At 39.6% G+C, this 27363-nt stretch overlaps 1 protein-coding gene across 3 annotated transcripts in view; it reads right to left on the bottom strand.

Moving 5' to 3' along the window:
• cntfr (ciliary neurotrophic factor receptor) overlaps positions 1–27363 on the bottom strand; it is a 282491-nt gene that overhangs the window by 45738 nt on the left and 209390 nt on the right. For all 3 annotated transcript variants that reach the window (XM_084746326.1, XM_084746325.1, XM_084746324.1), the window contains one exon: positions 388–505. In XM_084746326.1, the coding sequence (XP_084602452.1) occupies positions 388–505 (118 nt within the window). The remainder of the gene's footprint in view (positions 1–387; positions 506–27363) is intronic.

Below are 27363 nucleotides of genomic sequence, written 5' to 3' on the forward strand. Positions count from 1 at the left end.
ATATAGAGATGACTTAAAGGGATAGTTCACCCCAAAATCACATATACATGTTCCTCTGGCCTGTAAAATATTTTTTATCCATCTTTATTATTTGAGTGTGAGTTGCCGAGTCTTGGAGCTCAGCTGTAAAGATGCTTTGTGTGGAGATGCCCTCTCTCAAATAATATGGAACTATATGACATTCAGCTTGTGGTGTCTAAAGTGCAAAAAAAACCAAAAACATTTTAACATTTTAAAAACACAACAACAACATCTCTTTCCAGAAATTATGATGCAAGTTTGTAGTGAGCAGTTTCATGTAGGAACTACTTTCTTTGCAGCCACTGTAAATCCACCTGTTGCACCCAGACATCTTTGTAAATGTGCATATAAAACAAGCGCACTTACTGTACGTCCACTTCGAAGGTGGTGGGGATGTACGTCGGGTGCAGCTGGTGCCAGCTGCAGTAGAAGCCTTTAGGGTAGGTGTTGGATCGACAGGTGACTGTGGGCTCCCGAGGAGGAACTGCACAGAGGATAAAAACAAGACAAAGGGCAACACAGTCAGCTAAAATGTACACTATTATTATGAACTATGCTGAATTTCAAAACAGAAACATAACACAGAGAGAGAGAGAGTAACAAACAGATCAACATCAGAAAAAAATAGATTACATTAATCAAATGCAAAGCAGCTGTGCCTAATTACACATTTCCTTATTGAATAATTCATTGTTTATCCAATATTTCATTAAAAACGTCACTGCTAGTCTTAACATGACATTGTGTCACTGGTTATCTTTTATTAGATACGCTTTTAATTTTATTTTGTTGTGATTGCCTGTGTTCATTTAATTTATTTTTCTCTCTTTTATATAACACAAAGAAATCAAATTAGACTCAGAGAGGGAGAGTAAATGCTATACACCTACATAATGAACTTTTTTTTTCAGGTTTTACAATAGCACTTATATCTTCCACAACATAAAATGACCAAAGTGCCAGCTGAAGTTCAAAACCAGGTTGAAATCAATATCCCAGACCTGTTCATTGAGTCACTCTGCATGATTATGTCTGCTTCCTCATATTTTTATTTTGTGATTGCAGTTTTTTCTCCTGTTATATGTTGTGACTGAGGCATTTTGAAACGGTCATAAAACTAATGACTATTTCCCTTTGCTGAATAAATAGGAAACAGCGACCTGAACACCAAGTTGCAGAATGTCTGTAACCAGGACAAGCAATCTCTGTAACAATTCAATCTCATTTAAATGACTGAGAAAATGAAAACGAATAAAGCAGGGGTGATTAGAGCAGATCTGGAGAAATTGGTGGGACGGAGGAAGAAAAAAGTAAAGAAGCTGGGAGGGAAGATGGTGTGTGAAGAAAGGAAGGATACGAGAGTGGTAGAGCAAAAGAAGAATGAAAGAGGCTGGCCAGAAAAAGTGATGTTATGCCAACTCTGGCCTCCTCCAAGATTAGGGTCTTTTCTTCGCAGCTAGTGAACCGCGCACTCGTCTACCGCTCCCTTTTCTCTCTACGGCTTTTTACCCTTTTTTGTCTTGTTATTTCTACTATATGTAATATGCAGAAAGTGTACAGGGTGACATCATAAAAAACTAATTCCTATTTGTTATTTTTACTTTATAATAAATTGTTCCCAAACTCACCTTCTTTCTTCTTTTCTTAATCTAAATTGCAGCTTTTTCATTTCACACATGGTGCTGTATCTCCCTTCAACAGGCTGGCACTGGACTTTCATTATTAAATGTTGGATATCAGCCAATCAGTAATATATACTCTTGATATGATAGGCTGGATGATAACAGCTACACTCAGATGGTTTAATTCTTCATTTATAATCGGTAATGTACACCAGTGGTGAATGGGTGGGATGGGTCAACCTGTCTTTAAGGGCCACCAGCCCATTCAGTGCGGACATGGGAAAAACTGCATGAGCCAGTCAGTCGAGCAGGATTTCTCTCCCCTGTGGGAAAAACGATAGCTCCCAATGTTTTTGCAGAACAGGGCTTCTGGGGTGTGGCCAGAAAATAGGGTAATAATTATATGGAACAATGTTACAAAAATGAGTCTTTGCTTACTCCAAGCAGCATGGAGAGAAATTCGATATTTAAAATGATCTTTTTTTTTTAGTTTTTTAATAGTTTGGTTCAGTCAGTCTCAAAGGGACAGTGGAGGTGTCTACATATGTGACCCTGGGAATGCTAAGCTAGGGTAATTAGTGTTTGAAACTCATCACTGGCCTGAATGTTGATCTACACTGAGATAAAATGCTATGTTGAAAATAGGGGCTATAGTATGTGTCAGTTCAGTTTGACCTTCAGACAATATGGGATTCCAGACTTAGATTGTAATAATTTCCTATGACGTAGTTTGGATGGAGACGACCTAAATTTGGAAAACAGTTTTAATTTGAAAAAAAAATAATTTTTTTCATTATGAAGTACCTAGTTCTTTGCTAAACTACAGTTTTGAAGTAGTTTCCCAAACACTGCCTATACTTAGAGCTAGGGCTGCATGATACGGTAAAAAGTAAAGTAAAAAATATACAAGTTGATAAGTTATTGGCCCAAAATTAAAATAAAATAAAAAAGAAAAGAAAAGACGTGAATGTACCACATTTTATTTTCCTGTACTGAGTGTTGGCATGTTGTTAACTCAATTAGTAGTTTAATTACAATTTGCAGTAGACAGGCTGTAGTTTAACTCAATTCAAATCTTAGAACTTTCAGTGGTTAGTTACCTCGGGTCATGTAGTTTTGGTAGTTAATTACAGACTGCATATTCATAGTATTTTCTGACATTTTGCCATATGATTATACAATACCACAGCTCACTGGCCGTGGCAGCCATTTAATGACAATCAAAAGTTTTGATTAAATTGTCTGATTGTTTGATTAAAGTCACCAAGTTGTCTTTGGTCAAATATGAATTTCCCTGGAAATTTTAGCATTTTTTCTGATCCTGCCTCAATGACTGCTGTCTATCCCCTCCCATCCTTGGGCTGCCAATGAGACCTGGCCTGCCCTATTTAGTCCTTGAAGTTGAACAACATTTTGGAGGTAGATTTGGTTTGAGGCTAGATTTTTTTGAAGCTAGTTAGGATGTAGTTTGTCTAATTTTCACTGTAAAGTAGCTAGTAAAAAGACAAATGGTACTAAAACTTAGGATCATTAGTTTCACCATCATTTAGTTTAGAAAATAAGCAAGATAATGACTTAAAGTTGTGCAAAATTAATCACCATGTACTACAGGACAGATCGCCCTGAGCACTGATTTAGAGAGCTGGCTGTGTTGACCAGAGATGACCTGACAGCCAGTCAGAAAAAAGGAGCAAGAGGGAAACTGCCTCAATATAGGAAAAAATGACAAGTACAGGAAAACAACACAAGTAGAAATGCAATCCCTCAGGAGGGATGGACTTACCAAAAGCAGATGGACAATTCAAAACTACATCACATCTAAGTACCACTGTTGCTTCTGCAATATGTTTTCTTTCTCCAGCTCCAGAAAAAAAACACCCAATGCCTGTGATGGTACATCTGATTTATCCACTATTTCTCAAGTATTTCTCTCATTACTGATGATTACTGAGGTGATTAACTTGGAAACGGTTTCAGAGACATTCTGTAATATTTTGTATTTTTAGCTCTTAGTTGCTTGTTTTCTTTCTCTTGGATTCTGACATATCCCTCATAGATCTATAATCTTTATATATTTATGATCAGCTCAGTGGGGATTAATTCACAAAGATAAAAAACATTTCCATCCTGTCTAATTATTTTGTAATTTGAAATTGTGATATCAAGACATCTTTGTAACAGCCTGTGTGAATGGCTTTCTCAAGGCCTGTTTGACCAAACACACACACGCACACAAACACGCCCATGGGCAAGAGGTAGGCTTGATTGGCTGCTGTGGGGTCATTTCACTGTCACACACAATCAGCTGTGTTTAAGCGGTCACCACGGCAACTAATTAGCCTGTCAATAACGTCAACGATGGGGTGCCAGGGACGACATCCAATCACACTCAATTAATCGCAGAGACTAATTGGGGCCATATCAATCAATTGGCTCCTCATCTGAGAGCTTCAGTCAAAGTCACGAACACACAATGTCGAACACAAACACACACAAATGAACACATCGGTATTCCTATTCCTATAGGCTTTGTAGAATTAGCCACAATCAATCAAACCAGCTTATTAGGAACTTGGAAAAGTTATAAGTTTAACGATAAACTGAAAAGATCACTGTTTTAGAGAGAAGAAAGCAGCAAAGGAGCTAAAGGACAGGAAAAAAAGAGCAGATTGGTGAAGGAATATGGACGTGAAGAGGTTGAGCACAAGTGTGTGTTCATGTCAGCCATGTTTGGAGTGGGTTATTTGAACTCTGGAGTGTTTACTCCTTTAATTTAGTTCATTTCGCCAGGCGTGAGTGGTGTCAATCAAACCGAAGCTGAGACACCTCAAAGGGCAGTTCATACTGTAGGGCTCCTCCGAGGGGACTGAGGTGTGTGGTTTGTTAGGAGGGGAGAACGTGATCTGAACCATCAATACCAAATGACCTCATAACACAGGAGTTTGTGTGTACAAGAGGACAGATGTCGACACCTAAATGCCAGCTGCTCATCACGGTTTAAAAGCCAAGCAAGGACAAGTCAAAAACTAGACTGATGCTGACACAAGTTACTAAAACACTGACTAATAAAAGCTCTTTAAAAGTCCATTTGCTGCTTCCATTTGCATGTACTAAGTAAGAATTTGGTCAGTTTTAACCTTAAACTACTGAACTGTATTCATGCAGATGTGGCTTTGGTTTTCAACACTTAGTGCTGGTTTGAACCCAAATGACAACACATTTTTGGCAATGATTTGCTGGAAATACTTTTGTTGGTTCAGAGATGAGGAAAGACATGCTGAGCCTGTCCTCAACAGAAAAATGTTGTGTTTATGTCATGTGTAACCTACTTAAGTCCAGCACGCTGGAGCACTGATCAGATATGTCATTTTGGGAGTCATTGGCAATTGACATACTCTGTCCTTCAGGTGTGAGGACCATTAGAAATGCCAGAGGAAAGAAAGAGGGACAGTCCTTGAATAGTGACAACAACATGAGAGCAGGGAAATAAGAAAAGGCTGGGAAAGAAAAGGTGTATCTCTAGAGGTGACGAATTAGATGAAAGAGGAAGAAAGCATTGACAAATATTTGTAAAGAGAAGGGGAAATACATGAAAAACAGACAGGAGATGAGATCACAGCATTTTATCATCAGATTTTACTAATGTGCCCTTGAAAAAAAAATTCGGACACACAACACGTACACATGCATAAAAAGCTGCCGCTCAGTTGCTTCAACAACAATAAAACATCAAAAGCTTTCTATGCATCTAATGAAAGCAGAGGTTGAAACAGGACGGAGAAAACAGAACAAGAGATAATGCACCTGTTGGGAAAAAAAAGCAAAAACAGAGAACAAAGACTGTATGAATATTAGAGGCAAATACAAACAATAATTCAAATTAAAACGACACTGTGCGTGTTGTTCTTTTTTTTATGAACCGCCCCGTCAGATATCACCTGAGTCAGTGGCAGACAGGGCGCCGCTCATGAATAAATGTCATTTGAATTAGCGCTCTTTCATCATCTTGTTTGCATTGCTAAACATTGAATGTGATTTGGAAGATGCTCTTTGTTAGCCTCATGAAACACACACCTGCATGCGTGCACATGTGCGCATGCACAAGTGGTTAGTAAGGTTACTTTTAAATGCTAATAGGTCACAGACTCAACTTACTGCAGGCTGTGGCTCACTAATCATAATGAAACCAACAACAACAAAAAAGAAGAGACGTTTTCTGTTGAGGAAATGTACGCAAATTTTCCATTTGAATTTCTGTATATCATTACTAATAATTTTAGCAATTATTAATTGTGTTTAAAAACTCACTACAATGGTAAACCAAAGCAGAAAAATCCTGATCCCTAGTTTTACACATGCTGTACACTGCTCTTTCACTCTGTAAGTCACAGTGAAATGGCATTTGGAGCATCATTAGTTTCAGAAATAAAATGCTAAAGGATTTCAGTTTACTTGTTGAGCACTGAGTCTTTGTGTAGTTTGAGAGGACTGTTAGCCACCACCAAACACCTTCATCCAGTGTTTCTGCAGGGTTCAACATGTCTTTTTAAGACCATCATAAATGCAGTTTAAAGGTGTTTTTACACCTGCCTCGTTTGGTCCGGTTATAATAGACTGTGGTCCATTTGCCCACTTAGTGTGGTTTATTTTAGCTGGTGTGAAAGCTGTCAATCGAACCCTGGAGGAGAACAAAGAACCAGACCGAGTCCGCCTGAAAAGGGGACTCAGGATGATGATGGTAAAATGTGCTTGTATCCTTACTCTTTGTGCTTTGTCAGATTAAAAAGTGTGTGACAGCGATCCCACAGTAACACAACTGTCTGTCACACACATGAAGAAGTTGGGTGAAGGGCAGATGCACTACCTCCCTCTCGCTCTCTGTCTCTCTCTTTGAACGAGGGAAAACAAAAATCCTGGTGCCGTCTTATTATTCTTTTCTTCTCCTTTAAACACTTCTGAAAACATATATATTAAGATCTAGGGCTGGCAAACATAACGCTGTAGCACACTGACTCTGTGTGGACATTATGCACATACGAGTCCTGTAAGCTACAAGACTCCTCCTTTCATCCTGTTTCTATCTGTCATTATTCATGACATGCTGCCATTTGCTAAATAATGTTTACAATTGGATATTCATTTGTGAGCTTAATATACACATCTGAAGCATTAAACTGCTCCATAAACCTCTGTCAGTCACTGGAATTTGATTTCCACATGTGGGTCCTGATGATGCACTCATGATGCAGGATGACAACCACCAAAACTCTCCAATCCAATTACCTGTCAGTCTGGAAAACTGCAAAACCGTTTCCTCCTCTTGGTTCCTTTGCAAAAAGTCAATGTGAACACAAACCAAACCAGGACTAAAATGCAACACTGTTTCTATTGTTTTTTTTCTTTTGGTTTGGACCAAGTGAACTGAACTACAGGTGTGAAAACGCCCTGTGGATATGAATCCCAAACGGTTGTTAGTGCAGAGTGAGTAGCGTTAAACCAAGCACGAAATGTGCTGTTTTTGAGTGTAAGATCTCGCTAAACAGTGTGATCTGTGCATTTTTTTTCTCCAAAACCCATTTAAAAGCAAGACTGAAGTTACTTTGACTTTATAAAAGTATCATTAACTTCATAATTCAATAAATTATTAAGACCTGTCCAAATCACATTTAAGACATTTTGTTTATTTCTGTCACATATTAGGATATTTTAATACCTACAAGCCTTGCTGCTTGCTGCTCCTTATTCAATCAGGGCACGTGGGAAAAAGGGGGAAAATAAGGCTGCAACCATTCACATTTATTGGATCCATTAACTCCCCACATCACATTTGACTGGATACATTTATGTGCACATTTTAGATTTTACACAAAGAGAAAATGCAAAAATCGCAACTTAAAATCCATCTGTTTACAAGATGAAAACTATGATATAGTTAGTCATGGAGCACTGTGATCTTCTTTAAATCAAAACTGATAAGAGCAACCAGTCACTTCTTGTTGGTCTTTCTTGTTCATACTCTCCCTATAAGCCATACTTTTTCTTCTTCTGTCACACTATTCTAAACCTGTCACACAAAAATTCTGGGTCTTGCAAAAAGAGGATCTTTGTCACTGGAGGGCACACACACACACACACACACACACACACACACACACACACACACACACACACACACAGAAATGTGATGAGGGACAATGACATCGAGTGGCCTGGTTGCTAGGCTGCAGACGCTGTAGTAATTGCTATTTGGTTGTGTTAGTAGCCTCCCTGTTGCTTTGTGCTTTGTGTGTGTGTGTGTTTGCCCGTATGCATCCCTACGTGTGTGTGTGCGCACACACGTCTTTCTGGTGCGCTCGTGTGTATTTGTAGTGGATTCTCTTGCTATGACAACAAGGATGAATGCCTTTTCTTCCCTTGCTGCTATTTCTCCATTCACTCACTCTCTGACTTCAATATAAAATAAATCTGGGCTTATAAAATTCAAACTTGGCCATGACGGAAAACTCAAAATTACCAACCTCTCCTGGTTCAGAATCCCTCATTCATGCTGGCCTTGAATTGTGTTTTACTTTCATGGAATCACATTTTTTGCTAAACACAGCCAGAACAACAAACCAAGTCACTGACAACAGTTGACCAACTCAGTCATCTCTCTATCTATCCATCTGTCAGTCTATCTATATATCACGCACATCTCATTTGCTTTAAAATCATGTTTTTCAAATTAGAAATCCTACAGGGAAGAACTGGATCCTCTTGGAGCCTGTGCTGCTCTGAATGGCATAACTCGTTTAGGCAGATGGCTTTGGTCTCTGCTTGACGCGGCCTGCCAACGCCGGGCTCGCTGCATTTTAGATTAGCTTAGTCATGTGTCATGGGAGAGCGAGGAATGTAAATAAAACTGTAGGACAAAGTCATGGAGAGGCAGAGGCAGAGACGCTGTGGTGCCTTTTTGTCCAGACCAGCTGTCGTGGCTAACGGTAATGTAATTGTGGTGTAATATTTTTATCCGGCGCTCTGAAGCTATCCCGAAGCATGAATGCACATGTGACTGTATGAGATTAGTGAGTGTACTGCAATGTGAATATGCACTTTTATGTATATGTAACTGAAGTGAAAGTGCATACTTTTGTCTGTGTAGTATCCGCACTTGCATGTCTCATTAAAAGTATGTGTCTGTCTGAGTGCCAAGTGCATTTAAAGAGCTCCCTTAATCCATTACCATACAGGTTTCTTTCATTTGAAGTAGCTTAGGTTTGAATGCACATCATTTTATATGCATTTGGATTAAAGGAACAGTTCACTCCAAAAACCAAAAATGCATATCTTTTCCAGCTTGTACTGCTATTTTCCATCTACATTTTTTGGTGTGAGTTGCAGAGTTTTTGAGGCATCAGCCATAGAGATGTCTGCCTTCTTTTCGATATAATGGAACTCGATGGCACTTGGCTTGTGGTGCTCAAAGAACCAAAAAAAAAACATTTGAAAATTCAACAGCGATGTCTCTTTCCACAAATCATGACCCAAATACTCAAGATTATTCACAGACCATGTTGTGAGCAGTTTCGAGTTTTTAAAATGTATTTTTTGCCTTTTTGAGCACCGCACACCAAGTGCCTTTTAGTCCCATTATATCACATTGGATAGAAGGCAGACATTTCTACGGCTGATTACTTTAAAACTCACACCAAAACTATCTAGATGGCTGAATAGCAAGACAAGTAAAGAAGAAAAATGTGTATCTGATTTTGAGGTGAACTGTCGAAAGTTCAGCAGGTCATATTTGGTATTTCGGATGTTTAAATAAAAAAAAAACTGTAAAAGACTGTGTGTATTTGTGAGTGGGTGTGCCCTTTACTGCAAAGCTATCTGATTAAACAGAACGTCTGGTCTAGTGTATACAGTCATTTAGAGAACTTAATGACTCAGTGCATAAGAATTGAAGTAAATTCACGTTGCACACCAAGTGCCCTCTCCTTTCCTAGTTTTCTTCTGTATCCATCTTTTTCTCACCCTCCCATTCTTTTTGTCTCTCCAATAGTCGCAGGTCCTGAGCTGCTCCCCGACATCAGAGTGAACGGTGAGGCGTACGCACACTCACACACACACACAAAACAATGATGCCCTGGCATTCCAGGAATGTCTCTGGGCCAATTGGAAACAGCCGTGTGTGAGAGATGAATGAATGAAAAGAGGATGAATACCTTATGAGAGCATCAGGAGTTGATAAGTGAGAAGCAGAGAGACAAAGGTGAAGAGTGAACCAGAAAGGAAAAAAAAGAGGTGTGTGGTGCAATAAAGAAAAAGAGGCTAAAATTGATAAATTCTGTTAAATTCCACTTTAATCTTCCTATAAGTTTGTCTCTTCATGCTCTCTCATCAGTTAAGTCTAGAAACTAGGGCTGGTTGGTGTAAACAGTGTAGGGCGGCTGTGGCTCAGGAGGTAGGGTGGGTTGTCCATGAATCAGAGGACTGGCGGTTTGATCCATGGCTCCTCCAGGCCACATGTTTAAGTATCCCCTGGCAATAAACTGAACACAAAACTGCTCCCGAAGGCTGTTACGTTGGTGCGTGGGTGTGTGATTGTGCAAGCAGCAGGTGATTGTGGGTAGTAGTTTATAAAAGAGCTTTGAGTAGCTGATTGACTAGGACAGTGCTATATAAATGCAAGTTTACCAGTATACCATTTATGGACAGTGCACCAACACAGAGAGAAGGGGAGAGGATGCAGCATGATAATAACACCAAAATGTTAAAAGAACCAATAACGTTGGAGCCTCACCAAATTTTATAAGTGGTAAACTAAGCTGAACACAATAGGGCTTTTTACACTACGTATTCTTAGCATTACAGAGCCCCCTTATGCATACACATTATTGCAATGCTATTTGATTAAACGAAATGTCCAATCCAGTGTATACAATCACTTAATTAACTTAATGACTACATAAACAGACAGATAGACCGACAGCTTTCATTTTAACTTGTTTGTAACAATTTGTGACAGTGCACACAATGAAGAGGAGTAGGAAAGAATTGGAAAGACTGGCACAGCTGCTATTATAAGGACACAGTTTAGGTTTAAAAAGTCAGACAGCGATCCATTTCGCACATAAAATCTTCTTAAAATACCCCTGTAATGTATGTGAAATATGTCCTAGTGAAAACGTTAGGAAGACAGTAATGGCTGCATTTTTATAGAATCATTTATACTGACTTCTTTAAGAAAAATGAAATGATCCATGCTTCAAATAATACAATTTTTAGTCCAATACACGCTACAAGCCCTACTAGAAATTATCATAGAAAAGATGACAAAACCTACAAAAAATAAGATCCAAGCTACAATAAACCAGAAGGATCCTTTGAAGGGCCTACAGAACGGTATGAAAGGAAAGAGTTGTTGACAGGTTTGCCTTGACCTCCGCAGCTCTGGAGGTCAGACACAGGAAGACGACCATTATACCTGGACACATGCTCGCTTAGCCACCTGACATCACAAATCTTTCTCAAAGCTCAGGAGCAACAGCTCACACTTCACAGGAAATATAACAAGACTCTCGAGCAGCTTCACACGTATAAACACAGATCTCACCTCAAGCACTTGTTTTGACTTCTCAACTGCTTCTTTCCTCACGCCAAACTTCTGATGGTAAAGGCTGTTGATGTTATGAAATGACCGAAACAGTTTCAGTACCACAAAGTCATAAATTCACTCTGTACTTAGATTTGTGTGTATAACTCTGATTTTTGAACTGATAACAAAAAAATAAATGGAAAGCCTTCAATGAATAATTACTACCTAATGTTCATTGTTTAATATTGCATAAAAAATACAGTTGTACGGTCCAAAACGCAGCGTGGGAATTTGAATTTGTTTGTTTTTGGAGAGGCGGACATTGCCTCTTAGCAGGAGAGCAAATTCTTTCCCTCCCTTCCCACTTGCCTCAATATTCCTTGATTTCAAGCTTTTTCTGCCTTTCTCTCTGTCTTTACTACGCAATATTCAAGGTAATGGCTGTTTCACATTCTAATGCAGGAGCAGAGGACCTCTCTATAGAAACAACAAAAAGAAAAAACTCCTCAGAAGTAATTTGGATTTGGCCTTTCAGACAAACAAATACATTTACTATTGATATATACATATTTCTGTGTGATCTGGTCCTTCTGAGGGTGCTTAACTTGCCTCAGACCTCTGCACAAGCTAGTAGCATTGAATCCAGAAGCTTACGAGAGGCCAGGCATTCCTTTCATGCTACTTCATTCTGACCATATTTCATTATTATTTATCTTGACAGCGCAGCGAAGATTGCCAGGAAAGTTGGGAAACAGCACAATGCCACTCATGAGTGATTCGTTCATTTAAAAGTAATCTTCTTAGTGAAACTGGGAATTTAATTTCTCAAGCCTTAGCCTCACATGCCGGGACCTTTTGCCACACTTTGTTTCAATTCCTTTTTTTAGTCGCTACATTGCTGCTGCGAGAAAGGCCTGGCATCAGCCATTGCAAGGACAAATAAAAGCAGTGAAGTTTTAGATTTCTGTTTTTGTGATACATTGCCAAGGAGGAATTCGTCTTTTAACTTTAGGGATCAAGTGGTCGTCCACTCCCTCAGAGTAGGGCCTGCTTAAGGCTTAATTGCCTTTGTCAGGGGCACTGCAGCGGGTCAAACACTTTGGCTAACAGGGGATAGAGTCTAGCACCCTGTCACACTGTAAGTAATACAGGGTGACACCCAAAACCTAAGGTATCAATAGTCATCAGTTTTCGCTTTCCAAGTGAGAGATGGAGGGCACATCAATTATTTCTCTTCTGTTCCTGTGCCACAAATCTGACCGGTTCGCCAGTCACTTTTTGTGTCAGGTGTGGGTCAAATCCTCAGAGATACAAACTCTCACTGGACTTCTTTATGGTCAAGTACCACCTCAATAAGAAATGCAGCCACACTTTCCTACTTTCTACTGAAACAAAGTGAGGGGTAAAATACATTTACATCACACTGACGCTGGACAAAACGCTCGAAGAAAGTTACAGGTGAAAGGGAGGAATAAGGAGGAAGCTATTGAGGTCGACATAATGCGAGAACACTAATGAAACTAGAAATTGCCATTCCATCACAGGAAATCCTGTCAGTACTACTAAGCAGCAGGCAGTGCTTTACCGTGCAAAATGGAAATTTGAGTGTGTTAAAGCTGTTGAGTTGAGATGTCTCTACTCTCACTAAGAGGTAAAGCTCTATGTCACTGTGGCAATAATAGCCTGAGGCTCTGTCTCTGCCGCGACAATTGCCTCTTAGCTGCAGTGTCCATGATGGTGAAATGAGTGACAGGCTGGGATTGACCAATCAGAGGTGTCAGTCTGCCAAATGCACAAACGGCTAACTGCCATCGCTCACAGACAGGCAGGCAGGTACCACCCGAATCCCAGACGTCTGAATCGAAACAGCTGACTCCTTCAAATTTAGCTGTCAGATTCAAAGACAGACAGACAGAGAGACGGAGGGAGATCAAAAGTGTCTGGCCTGTAAAGCTTGAGGCCATCATTGTGAATTCAGCCAGCTGCTTTGTGCAGGAGCACTGTGCATACACCATGTTCTCTTTATGGAGTTATGAAAGGTGTCACATTACTGTGGAGGAACAAAGGCTTGCTCTGCACGGTCTGAAACCTTTAGATACACATATACTGATAGAGAAAGGGCAAACAGGCAGCTGCACACAAACTGTGACTGCCTGAAAGCAAAAGAGCAGGCAGGAGCACACATACAGTACACAACCAGCAAAACTACACAACAAAAACAGACAGCATTTTCTGCAGTTCTTTGCACCTTGGGGCTACAATAACAGTTATTTTTGGCAATACTGTAATGTTATTCTAATGTAATGTTTGCACAGACTTAAAGCTACATGGCTTCAATCAGGTTCTCCACACACCAGCTGTGTGCCCGTCGATGTAACCCAGCCACACTGGTAGATCTCATACGAGAGCTGAACTGACAGCAAAATGCACCTCTCACCTCAGCAGAATTCATAAGAACTGTTTAATAAAGTATCAGTGCTGTTTACACAATGTATGTGTCAGTCAGCTAAAGACTCTGTAGGTGTGACAATAACTCATTACTGTGTTGGAGAAAAGGCAGCATGCTTTGAGAGACTAGGGCTACAATATTTTCGTAATTTGAAACATTTTGCAATAAAAGTATTGTCATAACATAACGTGCAGTATATTGAGATTTAGCCTACATTTTTCATCTTGTTTTCAGCTAAATGGGACTGTCAAGACAGGCAGACCAACTGACCAACCAATCCCGCTGACCATGACCTCTTTGACAGTGAAAAAATGAATTTGTGTTTGCAATATTAATTTATATAATAAAAAAACTGATACTTGGCCTCCACGTATCAACACAATATTTCCATGCAAAATATTATATTACGCTAGTACTTTTTCCTCCCACCTCTATCGACAGGGATTTGCCTAGATAGGACCCGGCAATAATTCATCACATTAGAATTTAATAGAATTGTTGGTTCTGTTGGTTCAACAAGTACTGCAAATTAAACAACAAAACACATTGATGCGAGTTCTGATCTGACACCCCTATTGGCAGAATGACATAATTTGTCTGTGACTTCCAAAAAACTGGTACAAATCAAAGGTGTAGTGAAGTGAGTCACCAGTCACTAACTGAATCAGTAGCTTTTAGCAGTCATGCTTCCCTTACTGATGACTAAGAGCACTATTGTTAGTTCAGCTATGATCCACTGGACATTACAACACATACAAAAGCCACACAAAAAATCATAATCTGATAACTGTTATATGTAATAGGCTGAGCTTATGTGACCTTATGAGCTGTACATTTATAGGCTAGAGTGTGATGCGACCACTTAGCTTAGGAAAAGAGGGAACAAACCAGTCATAGTGTTAGACTATGAATCTTTGACAATGAATGGATCAGTAAATTGAATTATGATGGCTACCTCTACTACAAGTCACTGTTGAAAAATGAATGTGTTGTATGAAGTGACAACAATGTGGTAAAAGTTTGGTTAGATTTAGGTGCAAAAACGACTTGGTTAGGTTTAAGGCAAGATCATGACTTGGGTTAAAAGTGCTTAAAGCAATTCTAGAGAAAGACTGAGTGTTGAGTCTCATTCCCAGGTGCTTTGGCTCAGGACCTGGCCGACCCAAAGCACCTGTATTTGATGACCCCAACCAAAAGCATCTGTATTTGATAACCTGGCCATCCCAAAGTGTCATATTTGATGACCTGGCTGATGTGAAGCATCTGTATCTGATGACCTGGGAATGAAACTCAACAGAATCGCCTTTAATATAAGTATTTTGTTATAGTTCGGAGGACACTGTATTTTGAGTTCAAATGAGCAATTCAATAAAGTAAGGTAGTTGTTATAGTGCCAATAATAAACACTGTTAGCTCTGATAACCTTCACGGACAAGGGACAATCGTGGTCATCATTTAAATGAAAACATTTATGTTAGTTTGCAACAAAAAAAACTGCAGTGTACCATGTTAAAGTTACTGTAAGTGTTTAGTTGACCCATCCATCCTCGCCCACCTCCTCTCTAAATTTATTGCTTTCCAACAATGACACTTGACTTCCTTATTTGCTCCAGTCATAAATATTACATCCATTTGAGGGCTTTGTCACTTGAACATAAAAATACATCCTTTAGGGCCACTTGCTGAGATGATTGATGCTGTCATTATTCTGGGAAGGACAGTCTCCACGGTGAAATTATTTTGTGTAACTGTAGAAGTAAAAGTAATCAAATAAGTGAAGATTGTGCTTTTTAGATCTCAAGGGTTGTGTTTGAAAAAAAAAAGTTATTTATTTAGACCATGTGCAAAAAGAATATCAGTGTGAAATGTACATCAACGTCTGTGCTGATGCTGAAATTTGGTGTAAACTTTTCCCTCCGCACTAGTTTAATTCAGTCAGCTCAGAGTAGAATGACCTGGTCACTGTGCATCGCAGGTGATTTATTGCTTGTCAACAAAGAACAAGCTTCACAACAACAAAATGACAACGGGAAGAATAAAAGATGCATCCCCATCTGATGCATTGTAACGTGTCCTTCTGTGAAGATTCCAAACCAGATAGCCTTATCATAAAATTCAATCCCCTCGTCCTTGAGAGAAAATGTCCCTAACTTTCCAGTGCTGGAGGCAGGAACAGACACGGAGGAGAGCTAAATTGAGGCAATAAAGCAAGTAAGAGTCAGTCTACATGCTTAAGTGAAGGAATAAACCGTGATCTCATTCCCTCAGCAGCATTTTGGCAGAGGCACAACCACAACAGGCTGCTCTTATCACACCTATCCTCATTCCTTTGAGTCCTGTTTGGATTCAACAGCGAAGAGAAACAAACAAACAGGCTGACGCCTCAGTTTTGAATCAGCGTGATGGCTTGAAGTGATGCATACTTTTCTCTAGAAGAGTTTTCCCCCTTACTTTCATTCCTCTCTGACTTCAGCCAGCTCCACCTCCTGAAAGTGATTTTATGGTGTAGTAGAATGGAAGTTTGGGGAGAGATCTGAGCAAAACACACCAACATAAAACATAACTAGAAAATATACGATTTTTTCCCATCTTCCCTGAAGGATTTATAACATGGTGAAGTCAACTTTATTGAATCCCCAAGACAACTGCTCCTTTGTCTTATGAACCCTTAAAGGTATACTTCAGATTTTTAGAAGCGGGGTTGTATGAAGTACTTATCCATAGTCAGTGGATTACCTTGCACACCCCTTGGAGAAGCAGTACTGCTGTAGGACACTATGCAATGTACTGCTGTGGAAAGGGTTAATAGTCAGCATGCCCAGAGGAATCCATGGGTTACTGGTTGTAAGTGTGCTGCCTGTTTACTTGTCTGCATCTGCCTCTATCCATGAAAAAAAGATTCATTTATTCAGATGCTTCCTCTAAGAAATTACAACATGTTTTCAGCCCCCATATATAATATTTACATATATCAGCTGTAACATGTAACCGGCTCTGTGGGGTTTTGGATGCCAGTGTCTTGTTTAAAAATCACTGTTGCAGAGTTTAAGCACCAACTGTTGGGTACATCACATGAAGATCAATAGTTTCTTTTTCAGAGTCAGAGAGAAATGCTGGAGGCAGGAGAGAGTACACTGCGCATCTTCGCTTTTTGTGTCCCCCTTTCTGTCCCTTTTTTTTAACCGCTTTTTCTTGGTTTTGTCTCTCCAGCCAAATTTTTTTCATCACTTCCCCTCTTTATGTCTTTCACTTCCACCCCATCCCCCTTTTTTTCTTCAGTGAGTTCAAATCATGGGTATCAGCCAACCTCAACCTCAACCCCCATGACCTATCATGTGTTGATTACAAACAGCTTTATTGGCACTCTGCACCCTCAGCTATATTACGGCGCTTTGCAGTGGCAACCTGTCATTATATTTTATAAGCCAAGCTGTTTTTAATGGTGGTGGATTGCTGAATCATTGGTGATTGTGAGTGTGTGTCATCTTGAACATATTCCAGAAATAGAAAGCCTTATTGGGAAATTTTACTAATTTTTATCCTAATTTACAGCAAAAATTCCACTGGATGTGGGTATGAAACCATTACAGGGAGGCAAGCAGACGGTGAGGGTGACGTGGGGGGAGTTGGGGTGAGGGTGGGGGGGGGGGGGGGTCAGAGATTAAAAGCAAGGAACAGAGCTAAAAAAGAAAGTGAGTGGGCAAGAGAGAGAAAAAGAGGATAAATGACACTCATTGTTCCTTCCTCTTGCTGTCAGTTCTCAGTAATGCTAATCATTGGGCTAATCTGACAGGATGGTACACACACACACACACACACACACACACACACACACACACACACACACACACACGCACACACACACACGCACACACACACACACGCACACACCATGTGCCCAAGCCCCCCCGCGTTGCATTCCAGTGCCCAGTGTCAATGAGAGGGAACCGCCACATTACATGGCTGTTTGTTCTCTTTGTATGCTCGCCTGCAATGCTATTAGGACAAGGGAGTGTGTGTGTGTGTGTGTGTGTGTGTGTGTGTGTGTGTGTGTGTGTGTATGTGTGTGTGCATGCATGAGTGTCTACATCTGGACCAAGCAGGTTTTTCTTTTGGAAGACTGCAAAAATTTTACTTATTTCAACTAAAAACAAAGTCATAGCATTGAAACAGACTTTAGCATCAGTATTTTTTCTGTAGAAAAATTAGAAATAGACGTTATCTGTCATTGTAGGCATCATTCTTAAAATAACTATCAATTTACATTGTTAACATTATTAATTTACAGATGTTGATGATTTTGTAATGGAATTTTACATTGTAACAGAAAACAGAAAAATACTTATCATTTCTTGTAAAATGATTATTATTTTTTTACAGTGTACATTTAGACAGGTTTATTGACACCATTAACTTTTGTTGCAGCTGTGGTTCCTTCACCATATTTCGATTAAAAGCAGACTGAAATGAAAAACGTTAATTCACTTTGTTTAAATGAAGGAAGTTCTTAGATTTAAAACTTAGATTTATTGTTATACTTTTTAAAACTAATTCTGACATTGTGCCATATTAGTTTTCCCATTTACAGTTGTGGTTTAGAAACATAAACACAAACAGAGTTTTTAATTTGAAAAATATTGGGTTATGATCCATGCTCCTTTTCCTGGAATATCAGGAGGTTTAACTCTGGTCTTGAAGGGGCGCTCTTGGTGCAGTTTAGCTTTGAAAGCAGAGAAATTGAAGGGTGCTTGGGATATTTGCTGTGGTAATACAAAGGTTGGGGTCAGCACATCTAGTATGTATGATTTTATTACCTGAAGACTTGTTTTTTCAAGATTTATACTAGAACAGCACTGAAAATCCATTTCCCTACAAGCCAGCCTTCTTAAATCTCAACCTCCTGTTTTCTGCCCAGAGTAAACAGGAACAGAAAAGTTCTTAAAAGTCTCCACAGCACCAAATGATTCTCACTTTCAGTGAAAGTTGAAGAGGCCACACAATCTTGGGCTTAAGTGGGATGCAGTACCGTTAAATAAGTGTGTGTGTGTGTGTGTGTGTGTGTGTGTGTGTGTGTGTGTGTGTGTGTGTGTGCATGTGTGTGTATCCTGAGGGAAAAGAGGGATCTTGGTTTAGAATAGGTAACAGTGGAATGTAATTGAGCTGAAAATTGAAAAGCGGAGCCGTAGCAAAGCCAAGCCGCTGTGCGCGGATGTGTGTGTGCGTGCGTAAGTGTGTGTTGTGCAGGTATGCTTTGGAATGTGTCTGTGTGTTTTTGTGCACAGGATTTTATGTGTGTGTGTACCTGTGTTTGTTTGTGTTTTAAAACCAGAGTGGGATGCCAGTGTAATCCTCGCACAGCCGGACCCCCAAGGATAACAGCATTTACTGCTGTGTGGGTGAGCCACACAGGCATGCATACGAGAGCGCACCCACACACACACACACACACACACAGCCCCATGCCAACTACCTGAGAGAGTAAAGAAGAGTGAGGATGAGAGCATGCTGAGTCTCGCTCCCCTTCTCCCCAGAAACACTCGCTTGGAAAATTGGAAAGAGCTTTGCTTTCTCTCCTCTGGGCATCACTCATGATGGTTCATTTTACACAGTATATACATAATATAGTGGACACAGAAATAGGTGACATATGCTGTTATGTAACAATATAAAGTACTTTTCTCTATATTTACAAGTTGTGTCCTTGAATAAATAGTTGGTATAATTCAGCTTTGCAAAAGACAGCCCGAGTCCAATGACCAGAGATGTAAACAAGGACACAGAGTGTGACAGAGGTGAAGCGTCCTGCAGCATTACAGGGACAAAGTTAAAAGTATAAGAGACGAAATTAAGTGGATTTGTTAAAGAATATATATTAGCCTGCAGGCATCTTGTAGCAAAGATAACTGTGATCTCCATATTTAGATAATCCGATCCGAATGCAGGTGCTTGCTACTTTTCTAGAAGTACAGGGCTGGTGTAATTAGTGTGAACTACTTTAAATGATGATGTGATTCACCACTTCTCAAGCTCCTAATTTTGGGATCAAATATTTAAGTGTGGCACTGAAGATATAAACTGAGGCATGGACCTGCAAGAACCGACTGTGGTGAAAATTCAAGAAACAAAATGTGACACATACAGAGCAGCTGCCATAATTTCCCAGTTTGATAACCTGAAGCAATTTGATGCTATTTACTTTGTGCGTCTCAAGATGTCTATAAATGATTTCCCACACAGTTTGAATTACCCTACTTAAATATACGGCATGCTATACAGATAACGTTGCCTGGAAACTGGATATAGTCCACAAACAACAGGTGCTACACTGAGTTCTGGTGTTCGGCGTTGGGCCAGTTACTTGAAAAAATGTAATCAGCTACCCATTACAGCTTACTCACTGATGAAGTAATTTCATTACTCTATATACAGATGCTAATATTTTTAAGCAGCGGCACCATGGGCAGTCTGTCATGTCTAACATGGGCTTACTTCAACCAATCAGATCAACTCAACCAACAGAAGACGAAGCAGGCAAGAAGAAGAGCGAAAACATCTTTTCTTTGCTCTCCTTTCAATAAAGAAATACTCTCCAGTTCTGATATAACTGATGCTATCACAGGAGCTACGCTAACCTCTTCGGTAGCCGACATTGCTTGCTCGAGATGAGTCGCTTCCATGGATGCTTCTCGCTGTATATCATTTGATCAAATATTACTTTGTTGAGCAATGCCTGAAACTGGAGTCTTCACTGGCTATGGAATGGAATGTATCTATGATTTTTATGACATTTGCTTAGAAATGATGATATCCTCGGAAAGTGTGATTCACACTGAATCTAAATTACAGGAACCGGGGGCTGAGGGTATGGATTATGTAATTTGGGGTTGTATGAGGTATTTATCGTGAGTCAGTGTATTACCTAGGGTAGATGCTGGTTGGCACAAGTGTTCTGCATCAGTGGAGGTCAGGTGCCTCTGTCATTCTGTTTTTGATCAACATGAAACAGAATCACTGCGGTTTGTTTGACGATCTTGGCAGGTTCATCTCCATCTCTTCTCACATTCTCTTCTCTCTCCAGATTGCTGATTTCTTCACCATTCACCTTCTATCTGTTCTGCTGCTCCCTGCTTTCTGGAAGTGTCTCAGTGTGTGCTCGCATCTGTGTAAGTCCATGCCTCTGTGTGTGTGTGTGTGTGTGGTCTACAGAGAGGGGTATTTGACTGCCTGATAAGCGAGACACACAGGCACTGACAGCTTCATCCATCAGTGTGTCTGTCTGACGGACAGGCCTCTGTACAGAGGTCACGCTGCACACATATGTGTGTGTGTGGTCAGACATAAATATTCCTCTGTGACTTTGCCTTAGTAAGAATATCAATGTGATTCCCTTTTCTTTACCCTTTCTGTCTCTCCTTTTCTTCCTACTTTTACCAGCCCTCCTTTCACCCTTCCCTGTGCTTCCACTCTCCTGATGTCTCATTTCCACCATGCTTATATCTTCCTCTTTGGGTGTTACCCTTTTCTCATTTTTTCTAACCTTGACATTAGGTGAAGTGAGGATTAAGGGGAAACACAGGCAACATGCAGAAACATTTATATGTGTATTTTATCCGTTCACTCACTCCCATTGCTGGCAAGTCATTTCATTCATCCGGGAGCTTGACAACCTTGGGAACTTTGCTATGTTCCATAAACGTTCATTCACGAGCACACACAAATGACAACATCGGTATGTGAGAACATGCATACCAGCGTGGTGTAGGAAGAAAGACCGCTGTCACTCATTTCCCTGGAGGATCAAAATAGTTCCCAAACAGCCGACAGAGAAGTGCTCCCTGGCAACAGAAGCAGCTAAAGGAAGTAAAGGGGAAACTGACCCTGAATTTCTGGACAAATTGACCCCTAAATTTTGCAGGATCTGTGGATGCATTTTTCTCATTCACAGCCAAGTTTGTTATGGGAACGTGATGCATTCATAGCACTTACGTCATTGTCAGTGTGAAATAATGCCTCTCAGGAGAGCTGACATAGGGGACACTTCGCTATCTGGTCCCATGGTAAACGAGACTCAGTCCATTAACTCCAACTTGAGTTGCAACAATTAGTCGTTTTTCAACAAAAAATGTCAAATATTTGCTGCTGCCACCATCTTAAATGTAAGGATTTGCTGTTTCTTTGTCATTTATGATGGTAAATGAAGGATCTTTGGGTTTTGGACTGTTGGCTGGACAAAAGAAGCCATTTCAAGATGTGACTTTGGGCTCTGGGGAAATGTGATATACATTTTTCTGACATTTTATAGACTGAATGACTCATCAGTCAATTGAGAAAATAACTGTCAGATAAATCAATAATAAAGATAACCATTAGTTGCAGCCCTCCAACCTAAACATCCGTATTTCTGCCAAATCACAGCAAATTGCCATCACACCTGTTTGGTTATGATTTGGCTCATTTCTTTTTGTTTTGGTTAAAATGTTAAATAATATTGTTCATTTTTATGACACTATCGAGAAAATTAAGTAAGTTAATGACATAACACTGACTGCATTCAGTCCAATTAACATTTTTTATATTTATAAATTTTCTATTTTCTTTTTTTGCTGCTGTTTTTGATAGTCAGCTTGTGTGAGTCAGACAAAAAAATAATTTTGCACAACTAGGAAGGGATATATTGTTTGATTAGCAACGATTACACTTGAGCTAACATTTTGGCAAACTGGACCCGGTAAAAATATGACAAATATTAGCAGTTCCTGTTTGCAATGTAGACATGGATATGAAGACAACTATTACAAGATTCCTTTGATATGGAAAAAAAAAAAGTAAAAACATGAAAACTTCGGAATTAAAACTAGTGTCTTTGTATCTGACAAAATTATGATATCCTTGGAAAGTGTAACTCACACTGAATCTAGAAATATCTTGTCCAGAAAAACTGAGGATACCCCGTGCACAGCAGTGATTCTCTCCTGGGTGTCAGCAGGAATGGGGTAAACCAAAAAAAAAAAAAAAAGAAAGAAAGAAAAAAGAAAAAATCAATTCCACTGCACACCAGGATACCAGACTAACAGTATTTTATTAACAGATTACTCTGTTTCACATTTGCTTCATCAGATTCACTCAAATTCACAGAAGCAACTTGCAAAGCACATAGTTTGCTTCTTTTGCATTTTTAATGTAATCTTTTAATAAAATAGTATCAATCCTAGTATTTTGGTGTGTGCTGGAGCTTTGATTCTTTTTTTTTTTGGTTGACTTAAAAATGATTATATCTATGTGTTTAGATTTGACTTAGTTATGACTCAGAGAAGGGAAACTCAAAATGCAAATGGCAGGAATCAGGCATTAAGGGATTTTAAAAACATAATATTCAGCATTTTCCTAAAAGCAAAGTATAGACTCATATAAACGTAATCCCTTCCAGTCATCATTTATGACCCACCAGAAGTGTGTGGTGATGTCTCAGTCTGCAGAGACCCTGTCCTCTGCCTGTACTTCCTGATTTTCTCATTATGTAGATGTACCAGGGAAGCTTTATCAACCCAAAACGTTTGAGAATGAGACTGTACGATCAACTACATCTTTCTGGTGCGTTTAGGAACAGCTCAGACAAATTCTTGTAATTCTACCTTTAAGTAAGTGAATTGCCTCCATGAGCTGCGTGTCACACCCTCGGCTGCAACTTTAGCAGCCGACCATGTTGGTAAGTGGGACAAATCAACAACATAAATGCAATAAATAAAGTACTAACCAGCATGCACCTGTCCCTTTCACAGTTTGTTTGCTTCATATCTCTTCCTCTGCATTTCTCCTTCCAACTTTCCTGTGTCCTTTGAAAACTGATCTAAATTACGTGCAAAGACTGATTTCTTTCACCAACTCAAATATTTTTATGATTCCCTTTCTCCTCTTGAAATCAGAGAAGGTACAACTTATTGCATACAAATTGAGGATGTTTCTATAATTTGGACATTCAAATCTGCACATCATTCTGTCTGTTGCGATACACTGTGTTGACATTTTCATGACATCTGACATTTTGTCTTCAAGTTTCCCTCTGTCTCTGACTTTTTCTCACCCATTCTCTGGTTCTCTCACTGTCTCACCCTCTCTCTCAGTCAGTCTCACATTCCAGGCAAGCTTGGTTTCTTTGTCCTGAATGACATCACAGACATAAGGCCGTGACAGGCAAGACAGGAGGAATGCAGGGCGAGAGAGGGACAGAAACCATAAAAGATGGAGACAGACAGAGAGACAGAGAGAATAACCAGATGATGGAGGGAGAGTGTCTGTGAGGGAATGAGAAAATGTGAAAGAAACAGGGAAAACCAGAGAGAGACGGAGAAAGAATTCCATTGATTCAGCAGGGCATGAATGGACTTCACAGAGGACTCCACAACCAACACACACACACACACACACCTCCCACCACTACAACCCTCCCACCCGTCCACTCCCTCCCTCGCGGCCTCTCTCTCATCCCTCCGTCTGTCCCCTCCTTCACTGTTTGTACTCCTTTCATTAATCTCCTTTAGAGGAATCAGACAACAGCAGCCCCTCCACAAACCCACAGGGACAAAGTTTTCACACATGCGGCGCTCCCACTCTGTTACACTGTTTAGTTTTACTACACAGGTCTGATAGATCTGATTGTTCTGCAATGAAAAATACACCTGTGTTACAAATCATAATCATATAGTTATAGTTAGTTAAGACTCATGCATTAATTAGTAGCTCCAACACTTAACTTTCAAAAGTGAGAATTCGTGGCTTTTTTTTGTTTCATATAATTGGAAAGTTAAATAACTTTGGCCTTTGGACAGATGATGGCCAAAATAAACCATCTGAAGAGACATTTTATAGGTTAGATTACATTATAATCACAAAATATAAAACATTGATAGAGTGATTGATGGGCCTTTTTAAATGGTATGATACATTTTGTTTAACCAGAAACAGCTATTAACCAGCTTTGCAAAAACTGTAATTTTGTCATCTGTCATCTTTAAACTCAACAGAAACAAAATTAAACTCACCAAAAATGTCTCAGCTCATCTTCTCAGTGTTCCAACAATCACCAACTCTCATATCTAACTCTTTAAAGACATTTCCATAACACTTAAGAGTAAAAATGTGAGCCTGTCTGTGGCAAAAACATGCACTTTTACTGGATTTATTTTGACAGTGCACAGTTGCCCATAAGGATTAAGTTGTAGCTCAGTTTAGCATCTGCTGGCTGCAGCGCTCTCCCTCAATACTGGACCAATATAAAAGAATGTTGCTCCAACTAGTCACTTAGACACAAAACATGGGAAAATCAGGTCCAGGTAGAAAAATACCAAAGTAACCTTTTAAGGTAGAAAGTAATAGACTAATTTTTGTAACAATTACTGTAATCTCAACAAACGTTTTGTGTGTAATCATGATAACTCTGTTGTGTAGTCAGATTGAGTTCACTGGTTGCAGTGTCAGCATCACAGAATAACCTTTTGTTCGGGTCAAAGTCATGAAATATTAAGACAAAACCTTAAAAACAACAAGGTCACAACCTTCAAAAACTTTCTCATGATCCCAAGGACACAAAAATTATATAAAGAGTAATATTTATGCATGACATCTCTGTGTGGGTTGTTTTGACATATGTATAACATATATATAATATGACATCAGTTTACATGTACTGAAGGGCAAAAGCTAAAAGCAAAACAAATCACTTCCTGCGTGCAGAGATTTCACAGACAAACTCCTCAGTACTTATAGTTGATTGAGATGCTCTCAACATAATTCTGACCTACTGTACTCTTTACAAGAGATGCAGTGAGATGAATCACAGCACTCCTAATAAATACTTCAGACACAAAAAGTGCAAGTTCAAGGTGGGTACTTGTCATGAAAAAGGTCAAGTCTTCTAATTTATATAGAGCCGTCTATGCAAACAACTTTGTTTGAAAGCACTTCATGTTATTAGAGGAGAAGATGACATAAAAGGATACGATACGATCACACATAAAAGACCATGCATATTAAAACTATATAGTACATCAGTCACACTGAAGGCCAACAAAATGAAATGATTTAAGCAAATCTTAAAACTGGAATTGCCTTAATTTTTCAAAGTGCTGTATTTAATTCAATCCGGCTACCTCGTTGCTTCACCCTCATGAGGAATCATTTGGAAACAGCTGCAGTAACCGCGGAGGATAGCTGCAGGATATGGTGGCCTTCCACAGCGGTTACATGGTAAAGAGTAGAAAAGTGGGATAGACGCAGGATACAATGGCTAACGCTGCATGAAACTTTAACTTCTGACCACAAAATCACACGAGACAGATTGCTTTCCCTCGGATATCTCGGCACAGCCACATCAAGGCGAGGTCTGTCGTTCTGACGGAGAGGGGAAAAGAGGGAGAATTACAGAAGAAGAGAAAGACAGTCGGAGGAATGGGAAGTGAAACTGGAGCCTGGAGGAGCAACAGAAAGTTAGACTTAAACAAAGTGAAGAGAAAGAAAGAAACGCGTCACGCACTAACCATCAGGCAGACTTCGATGGTGACAAATTAATTTGTCGTCAGATCAATAAGTCATTATCACATTCAAAACAGAAGTGCACACACATTCACGCAGAAGCACAATGGGGCACACCCTCACTGCAAACACAAGGGTCTACACAAATAGATTCAGTGCAGTCACACACAGTTATCTACACACAAACACACAAAGTTGGGGGCTTGAGATATCGAGTGGTTGGGTGAACTTTTCCAAACCTCTGTGCTGATGCGGTGAAATAATTTCACCCCATTAAAAACAGCAGAGCAGCCTTGGCCAAACTAATTATGGAGGATTCTGTCAAACGCAAGTGAGGGGGAGAGCGGTAAATAAGATACTGTGTGTGTGTGTGTGTGTGTGTGTGTGTGTGTGTGTGTGTGTGTGTGTAACCACAGATGAGGTTAACATACACAAACCCATAGCGAGTAGACCATCTGCGGATGAAATTAAGAACCAATACGGCGCATGAAATCCAGAATCAGCTGGAATAATCCAAACCAGATCCCATTCATTTTCCAATCAATAGTGCTTCCAGTCCATAAAAATATCAACGAAGGTCTGGGTGACACAACACACAAGACTTGCAGACACACCTGTCAGATGGCGTATTGACAACTGTTATTCTAATCAATAAAGGGAACAGTAATATCTCAGGAAATAAGGATGACAAAAACCATCTGTCAAACAGACCATTAGTTATTAGATTAGTCGTGCTAAATATTATCAATTGAATCAATATTAATCATATAGTATCATGGGTAGTAGCTAGTTTACTGCACTAGTTTATTGCAACAGTAAACGCAGCGCTTGGGCCTACAGACTACAGCACCTCATATTTTTCTTTAAGTATGTGCAGCAGTGTAAAAGCACAAGTTAAGGTGTAATATAGCTCGATATAGATGAGCTGTGAACAACAGACACTGTCAGAATCACTCATATTCATTTATACGTCCATGCAAACTACTTTAACAATATTCCTGCTGTGAATTTAATGCATCTACTGGCTAAGGAATGTTTCATTAGCATTGTTTATTTCAAGCAGTATTCCATTATTGCTGTGCATCTGCTCAAAATATTATGTTTTTAATGTTATTAAGACGTCGTAGTAGTTATACATACATAGCCTACATACATGCATAACACAA

The sequence above is a fragment of the Lutjanus erythropterus genome, chromosome 20 (genome assembly GCF_056507025.1).
Source record: "Lutjanus erythropterus isolate fLutEry1 chromosome 20, fLutEry1.hap2, whole genome shotgun sequence".
Classification (NCBI taxonomy): Eukaryota; Metazoa; Chordata; class Actinopteri; order Lutjaniformes; family Lutjanidae; genus Lutjanus; species Lutjanus erythropterus.